The 9,253-nt window shown below is 46.8% G+C and overlaps 1 protein-coding gene across 1 annotated transcript in view; it reads right to left on the reverse strand.

Moving 5' to 3' along the window:
- The window catches only part of LOC117346866 (steroid 21-hydroxylase), a 42,158-nt gene extending 33,167 nt beyond the window's left edge, over positions 1–8,991 (reverse strand). The window contains exon 1 of the mRNA XM_033917050.1: positions 8,760–8,991. Within this exon, the coding sequence (XP_033772941.1) occupies positions 8,760–8,991 (232 nt within the window). The remainder of the gene's footprint in view (positions 1–8,759) is intronic.
- Between the last annotated feature and the right edge of the window lie 262 nt (positions 8,992–9,253).

Here is a 9,253-nt window from a genome sequence, read left to right on the forward strand (position 1 = left end):
CTATTCTGAGATCTCAACTATTAGAACCAGAACCTCCCCTACTCTGAGGTCTCCTCTAGATTAGAACCAGAACCTTCCCTATTTCGAGGTCTCCTCTGGATTAGAACCAGAACCTCCCCTACTCTGAGGTCTCCTCTAGATTTAACCAGAACCTCCCCTATTTCAAGGTCTCCTCTAGATTGGAAGCAGAACCTCCCCTAATCTGAAGTCTCCTGTAGATTAGAACCAGAACCTTCCCTACTTTGAGGTCTCTTCTAGATTAGAACCAGAACCTCCCCTATTCTGAGATCTCAACTATTAGAACCAGAACCTCCCCTATTTCGAGGTCTCCTCTGGATTAAAACCAAAACCTCCCCTACTCTGAGGTCTCCTCTAGATTAGAACCAGGACCTCCCCTACTCTGAGGTCTCCTCTAGATTAGAACCAGAACCCCCCTTATTTTGAGGTCTCCTCTGGATTAAAACCAGAACCTCCCCTACTCTGAAGTCTCTTGTAGATTAGAACTAGAACCTCCTCTACTTTGAGGTCTCCTCTAGATTCTAGGGAAAGATCAAAACCAGGGCTCTCCTAATCAGGGCCAGAAACCCCCTGAACCTATTAGAAGTTCCCCTAAAACTAGGGAGAAATCTGACCCAGACAATCCCTACTCAGAAGAAAACGTCTCAGAACCAGAACCCTCTTGATCACATGGGAGGCTCTTTTAAAGCCAGGGGGGAAAAAAGCCTGCCCCCTGACAGAAATCAACAAAGCCTGAGGGAGGCATTTAAAAGTTTTCCCTTACTTTTTATGCTCTTATTTTGTGTTCCCCTGTTCACAACCACAGCTCCCCTCAAAAGTTCATTCAAAATATAGGGTGAGTTCTGTCCCAAGGATCTCCCTAGAACCAGAACCTTTCCAACCCCATTAAAGATTTCTCTGGACCCATGGATCTCTATATTCAGAACCAGAACCCTTACGATACCATTAAAGTTTCTCTCGACTCAGGGAGAACTCTGACCCAGGGATATCCCTACACAGAACCGGAACCCTTCCAACCCCATTAAAGATTTTTCTGGATTCAGAGAGATATCTGACCCAGGGATTTCCCGATACAGATCTAGAACTCTTCGAACCTCATTAAAAGGTTTCTTTGGACTCAGGAAGAGATCTGACCCAGAGATTTCCCGATACAGATCTAGAACTCTTCGAACCTCATTAAAAGGTTTCTCTGGACTCAGGAAGAGATCTTGTGCTTAAAGGCAAAACCTCAAGGAATCCCTCAGATGGTTCCCTAAGCTTAAAAAGGGATCTGGATCCAGGGTTCTCCTATTCAGAACCACAACCTTCCTGATCCCATCAAAAATCCCTCCATAATCCAGGATTTGCCAAGCTGAAGCAGGACCTTCAGATCCACTGGAGATTTCACTAAGTCCCCACAGAGAGAACCAAACAATCCTTTCCCCCCACCCTACCCCTATCCCCATCCCATCAAAAGTTCTTCCAAACTCCAGGGTGCGATTCATACCAACCCTCTGGAATCGGCAGCCCCCGCAGATAAGATCCTTTGAAGGACTCCTCAACTTTAGAAAAGCAATAAAAACATACCTGTTGACCTAACTCTTGCGACTGATAGATTACAAAGAAATCCAATCCAGTCCTTAGGCTTATATACCAATCGTTCCCAATAACTGGGGCTCGACTCAGTTTACATTGAAAGGGGGAAAAAACCCAATAAAACAGAAAGAAGTCCAAGTTAATTGGCCTATCACGATACTAAAAGAAATCAATTTTTGTATTCATCTAGAGTCTTTTGGAAAAGACAGGTTTTTAGGGATTTCCTAAATAGGTGAAGAGAGATAAGAGATCTATCCTCGCTATGTGTTGCGTTAGGATAAAAACTTGTACAGGGAAAAAAAGGAGAAATAAAAAAACACCTTGTACTCTAATTATGGCATATTGTAACCTATTCAAAACAACACAAGAAAAACCAACAGAGCCTGCAGTGAAAATGCAAAACCAAAACCATAACAAAACTGCAGGAAAATGTACAGGGTGCAGGAATTTATAAAAATTGCAAAAGTCTTAAAAACATATATAGAACAAATACATAAGCTATAATAAATATATCCAATATATTCATGTGGACTGGATCCGACATGGTCTGTGTTTCGAAGAAACACTCCTTTCTCAGGGGTCCCAAATGGTGGCAAGTGAAGTTTCAGAAAATCTGATTGAACATAAGAACATAAGAACATAAGCAATGCCTCTGCTGGGTCAGACCTGAGGTCCATCATGCCCAGCAGTCCGCTCACGCGGCGGCCCAACAGGTCCAGGACCTGTGCAGTAATCCTCTATTTATACCCCTCTATCCCCTTTTCCAGCAGGAAATTGTCCAATCCTTTCTTAAACCCCTGTACTGTACTCTGCCCTATTACTCCCTCTGGAAGCGCATTCCAGGTGTCCACCACTCGTTGGGTAAAGAAGAACTTCCTAGCATTCGTTTTAAATCTGTCCCCTTTCAATTTTTCCAAGTGTCCTCTTGTTCTTTTATTTTTCGAAAGTTTGAAGAATCTGTCCTTCTCTACTCTCTCTATGCCCTTCATGATCTTATAAGTCTCTATCATATCCCCTCTAAGTCTCCTCTTCTCCAGGGAAAAGAGACCCAGTTTCTCCAATCTCTCAGCGTATGAGAGGTTTTCCATCCCTTTTATCAAGCGTGTCGCTCTCCTCTGAACCCTCTCGAGTAACGCCATATCCTTCCTAAGGTACGGAGACCAATATTGGACGCAGTATTCCAGATGCGGGCGCACCATCGCCCGATACAATGGCAGGATAACTTCTTTTGTCCTTGTTGTAATACCCTTCTTGATTATGCCTAGCATTCTATTTGCTTTCTTAGCGGCTGTTGCGCACTGTGCCGTCGGCTTCATTGTCATGTCCACCATTACCCCCAAGTCCCTTTCTTGGTTGCTCTCATTCAATAATATCCCTCCCATCGTATAGTTGTACCTCGGGTTTCTGTTTCCAACATGCAATACTTTACATTTCTCAACGTTGAACTTCATCTGCCATCTCGCCGCCCATTCCCCCAATTTGTTCAAGTCCCTTTGCAATTCTTCGCATTCCTCTTTAGTCCCAGCTCCACTAAATAGTTTTGTATCGTCCGCAAATTTTATTATCTCACACTTCGTGCCTGTTTCTAGATCATTTATGAATATATTAAATAGCATAGAAACATAGAAGATGACGTCAGATAAGGGCCATAGCCCATCAGGTCTGCCCACTCTGCTGACCCACCCCCAAGTCTACTATCCTAGGGATCCCACTCCTGGTGACAGGTTCCCTTGGCTTAACCCTCTAAGGGATCCCACATGGGCATCCCATTTGCTCTTAAATTCTTGCACGCTGTTTGCCTCGATCACCTGCACCGGGAGCTCGTTCCAAAGATCAACCACTCTCTTGGTGAAGAAATATTTCCTGGTGTCGCCATGAAATTTCCCGCCCCTGAGTTTGAGCGGATGCCCTCTTGTGGCTGAGGGTCCTTTGAGAAAGAGAATCTCTTCTTCCATCTCGATACGGCCGGTAATATACTTAAACATCTCGATCATGTCTCCTCTCTTCCTACGTTCCTCCAGTGAGTACAGCCGCAAATTTTTCAGCCTTTCCTCGTACGATAGATCCTTGAGCCCCAAGACCATCCTGGTGGCCATCCGTTGCACCGACTCTACTCTCAGCACATCTTATCGGTAGTGTGGCCTCCAGAATTGCACACAGTATTCCAAATGAGGTCTCACCATGGTTCTGTATAATGGCATTATGACTTCAGGCTTCCGGCTGACGAAACTCCCGCGGATGCAACCTAACAACTGTCTTGCCTTAGATGAAGCCTTCTCCACATGATCAGCAGTTTTCATGTCTGCGCTGATGATCACTCTCAATTGCTGCATAATGAACCGTAGTGAGCCTGTCTGAATCGATTCAGACAGGAGATTTTCAAGCCTGTTCTTTGTTGATTTTATTTGATCCAATCTGATTTTCTGATACTTCACTTGCCACCATTTGGGTCCACATGAATATTAGGACCAGTTCTTTGGATATATTTATTCCCTCACATGTCCCCTATTTTCAGAACCTCCAAACCCATTTCCCCCCACCCCTCAGCCCCCTTCTCCCATCTTTTCTCTTTCAGCCCCAGCCCCCCACAAAGCAGGCATCATCCCCGTAGCACATGCCGTCTGCGGAAGAGAAGCAGAGCGCGGGGAAGAGGGAGGGTGAGCCTGTTAGAGCCAGTTCCTGCACATCTGCCATGAGGTGAGCCAACCCACCGCCATCTTCCACTTTTGACGTCGTGTTCTGGACGCAGTAGCCGGGGAGCCAGGCCCCCTACGCCCACGCTCCGTTACTATTCAGATGCGATCATCTCTCTGTCTCGCAGCGGGCTTGCTGGCTCCGGCCAGACAAAGTTCATTTTTTTAGCTCAAAGCCGACGCTGCGTCTCCTCTCTCGATCCCCGGCAGAGTCGGAAGTCTTCTCCGACTCTGGTGAGGTTCGATAGAGGAGCCGCGGTGGGGGCTTTGAGCAAAAAAAATAAACTTTGTGTGGCCGGAGCCGGCAAGCCCGCTGCGAGACAGAGAGATGCGTGGTAAGCGCGCATGCGCACTCTGCCGGCCACGGAACTACAGATCAGGCGACACGGCATTAAGAGTGCGCATGCGCGCTTAGCATTTTATTATTATAGATGAAGAAATCTGGTCAATAAGAACTCAACGCCATTAGAGTTGGTACTTATGAGTCTGAAGATTGCAGAGTTCAGCCTCTCTCTCCATAACAATATCCTCTAACGATCTCCAACGAAAACATCGTGCTCAACTCATTACTGAAGATTCTCAAATCTGAGCAACGCTGTGCCTTAAGTTTTTATATCTAGCCAGACGGGGTGCCCCAAATGTCCCGTCAATCCTGCTTCCCTGGGGCATGTTTTCGGAGTGCCCATCTGTGCGAGCCTTTTGGCAGCGTGTTTGGACCTACTTGTCCTCCTTGGTTCATGGGCTCCCGAGCTGTAACCCCTGTGTAGCTCTTTTTTACCAGGAGGCGGAGCTTCATGGTTGCACTGTTGGGAGCGGCAGTTGATTTCTAAGGCCCTTTTGCTGGCTAAGAAAGCCATTTTGAATTTTTGGCGAGAGCCGCATGCTCCCTCTTTCTCTCGATGGCAGTGGTCTCTTTATGACTTAGCTCTCTTGGAAAGACGGGCTGTGGGCACTCGGGATGAACGAAGGTGGTCTCGATTTCAGGATGTATGGGAGGAGTACTGGCTGTCCCTTCCCCATCGCGAGAGGAGTCTACTATTGAACTGTTAGCCTCTACTGGGGTCTTCTGTCCTCTCCCTCTTCAGACTCATTCTTACTTGGATTCTCTTATGGGGTTCATTTCTCTTTCTCTTTATTTTTTCCTCTTCTTCTTCCCTTTTTGACCTAGTTTTCCTCCCCATTTTGTCTATTTTGTGTATTTCGTATATATATTTCACAGGTCGGGAGTAGGGGTGGGTGGGGGGGGAGGTTTGGATCCGGTTTTCTACGGTGTATTCTAATGTATGTTATAGTATTGGGGTGCTACGATATGTCCTGGGGGGGGTTTTCAGAAGGTTTTACATGGAAAATTGTATTGAGCACCTCTTGTTCCTGAGACATCTGATCTTGGTTGTGTTTATGACCTTTTCTCTGTATGCCCGGTAGGGCAGTTTTGTTTTGTTTTTTTTCTGGATTGATGGATGTCCCTTTACTCTGTTATGTTATGTGTGTACTGGTTTGCTCAATAAAGAAATATTATATATATATCTAGCCAGAACATACCCATCAGACAGCACTCCAAGATTACCAGTTGCCACAATAAATAGATCAGTTTTCAATTTAGCTCTAAACTGTTTATTCAATGATTCTGACCGTAAGTCAGGAGGTAAATTGCTCCAAAGACTGGGGACTAAAAAGAAAAATGCACTCTATTCCCACCGGGTACAAAAAACAATCTGTGATCATTAATAGACCACAGTAAGCGAGGGGGAACATAGAAGAGCGTCTTTAAACCCGGAAGTGAGCTGACGAATGTTTCGGCGGCTCATGAGCACTGTAGTGCTGGTGGGAGGTTTGGGCTCGTGAGAGAGATGAGGGTTTCGCGGGTCGCTGGGGGTGACTTGCTGCGTGCTATTGCAGGCAGTTGCTGTAGCGCCGTTCCTTCGCGGCTTTTTCCCTGCGCCACAGAGAGATGCGGGGGTAAGCCCGCATGCGCACTCTGCCGGCCACGGAACTACAGATCAGGCGGCACGGCATTAAGAGTGCGCAGGCGCCCTTAGCGTTTTATTATTATAGATGTTAACCTGTAACCCGTCCTGAGCTCTTTGGGGAGAACGGGATGGAAAACGAATTCAAATCAATAAGAACATAAGAACATAAGCAGTGCCTCTGCCGGGTCAGACCACAGGTCCATCCCGCCCAGCAGTCCGCCCCCGCGGCGGCCCAACAGGTCATGACCTGCCTTAATCACCAGAAGGGGCCCCCTTTGCCCCCTAGGTTTGTCATCGAAGTCCTATCTTCCCATCAAAGTCCTAACCCTCCGGCCTTGCACCTGCACGACCTGGTGAGCTGTCTATATTTATGCATCACCCCAGCACCTCCCTCAGTACCCCACGATCCCCTTTTCCCTCAGGAATCCGTCCAATCCCTGCTTGAATCCCTGTACTGTACTCTGCCGGATCACTTCCTCCGGGAGCGCATTCCATGTGTCCACGACCCTTTGGGTGAAGAAAAACTTCCTTGCATTTGATTTGAACCTATCCCCCTTCAGTTTCTCTGAGTGCCCCCTCATACCCGTCGTCCCTTTTAGTCTGAAGAACCTGTCCCTGTCCACCCTCTCTATGCCCCTAAGTATTTTGAAGGTCTCTATCATATCCCTCCTGAGCCTCCTCTTTTCCAGAGAGAAGAGCCCCAGTTTATCCAGCCTCTCGGCATATGGGCAGTTTTCCAGCCCTCTTACCAGTTTCGTTGCCCTCCTTTGGACTCTCTCAAGAATTGCCTTGTCCTTCTTGAGGTGCGGCGACCAATATTGAACGCAGTATTCCAGATGTGGGCGCACCATCGCTCGATACAGCGGCATGATGACTTCCCGCGTCCTGGTTGTTATGCCCCTCTTGATGATGCCCGAGGAACATAATGCATGCAAGAGTTAGAAATTCTCCCCCTCTTTTTACGAACGTATAGCGTCGGGTTTTAGTGACGGCAACTGCTCCGACGCTCATAGGTATTCTATGTCGCTGCTGGCGCTAAATCCCACGCTATGCGTTCGTAAAAGAGGGGGGAGGGGAGGTCTATGTTTTCAGCCGCAGGTGTGAACTTGTGGAGTTGCGTTTGTGTAAGTCTAGAGCTATCTTTAAAAGGTTTTTGAAAACAGTTAGTTACGTCGGATCTGCGATATCCTTAGGTCAGCGTATGGCAAACCGTGTTGCCTCCTGAAATTTCAGGTGCGCCGCGAGACGCCGGGGAGGAGAGGTGCCAGCGCCGGCGAAAGGCACGTCCTGCGGGCAATCGGCCGGCACCTTCCTTCCGCGCATCTTCCCTGCCGGCACCCCCCCACTGGCAGCTCAGGGCCTTCGCGCACACGCGGATGTCAAGTGATGACAACCCGCCTGTTCACAGCGCTCTTCCAGGATGCCTTGAGCCGCAGCCACTACTTTTAGTGTGCCGCGGCTCCACAACGTTTGCGGGACGCTGCCTTAGGAGGTCAGCCATGTGGGTAAGCAGTAACTTTTTACACAACTGGAAATCTGCCGACTCTCTCAATCTCACCTTTTGGTGGAATACTGTACTTTTAATCCATTCGTATGAATCGAAAGCAGCTGAACGCTCTGGTAGGAAATCTACTATTTCCAAAATTTGGGACCCTATTAGATCCTTCTCTTTTTAACTGCTGACATCTCCTTCTCGCTTAATCATCTGGTTTCACTCCATATTACTATATTTCGTCACCCTTATACTGTGATTGGGTCGATCGCCCCGCTCCGAAGTTTCTCCTTTTTCCTCCCTGACTACTGATGATAATTCTCTTTCACTTTTTGAACAATTAACTGTCTATTTTTCTCTTCTCTTCTTGATTTCTCATCTTCTCCCCAGGTTACTTACATGTCCATGTCATGAGGGCTGGACACTTAGACTTTCATATTATATTGCTCATTCCCCACTATATGTATTTTTAGTGATCCTCGCCTTTGCTGATATGGTACTGTTCATGATATCTTTTTTCTTATAATGCTTTTGTGTTATGATTTGTTGAAAACAATAAATAATTTTGAACTTAAAAAAAAGATATAAGATGTACTTTTTTAAAAATATCATGTAAATGTTGATTGTAAACTGCTTAGATTCGTAAGCGGTATATACATTTTTAAAACAAATAAATACCATTCTACAAAAGGAGCCAGAACCCTGCAAAACCAGTGAGAAGTTCCTCTAAAGCTAGGGATTGCTTGCTTGGTACCAGAACTGGGAGTGTGTGGTGCAGTAGTGCTTAGAGCTACTGTCTCTGCACCCTGAGGTTGTGGGTTTAAATCCCATGCTGCTCCTTGTGACCCTGGGCAAGACACTTAATCCCCAGGCACATCAGATAGAGTGTGAGCACACCAGGACAGAATAATGCTTGAATACCTGAATGTAAACCTCTTAGGACTATATGCGGTATATAAACGCAACAAACAGACTGACTTTTAGGTGTAACCTGGCCCCCGTGGCACTCACCTTGTATCCCAAAGCGCAGGCGGAAGACAGGGCCGTAGCACTGTGACAGCTCCATAAAGCGTACAGGAAGATCCTGTCGCCTTAGCTCCAGCAGGTGTCCAAGGAGAGGCAGGGAAGGAGGGGACGGTAGCTTCTTGCCCCCACAGGGCTCTGGGCCATAACGTTTCCATCGGCGCTTGGCAAGGAAAGCAAGCAGGGAGAGCAGCAGAGCCAGCAACGCTGGGTAGATCATCTTCTGTCAACCCCGGAGACTGCAGTCTGGTCCTATTTATACAGCTGAGAGAGGGACTCAAAGAGAGGAACGGGGTGACCTTCAGAGACAAGGGATGATCTGACAAAATCCCTAGAGCAGTTGAGTAGAATTTAGGGATCTGCACTGGGGAAAAAAATATTTTCAATCTATTTTCAGATATTTCAGACAATTTCCAAATTTAGGGCTTGCTTTTTTATTTTTTTTTTTGCTTTGATTCAGACACATATTGTAACAAAAAAAA

This window comes from Geotrypetes seraphini, chromosome 12, assembly GCF_902459505.1.
Source record: "Geotrypetes seraphini chromosome 12, aGeoSer1.1, whole genome shotgun sequence".
NCBI lineage: Eukaryota > Metazoa > Chordata > Amphibia > Gymnophiona > Dermophiidae > Geotrypetes > Geotrypetes seraphini.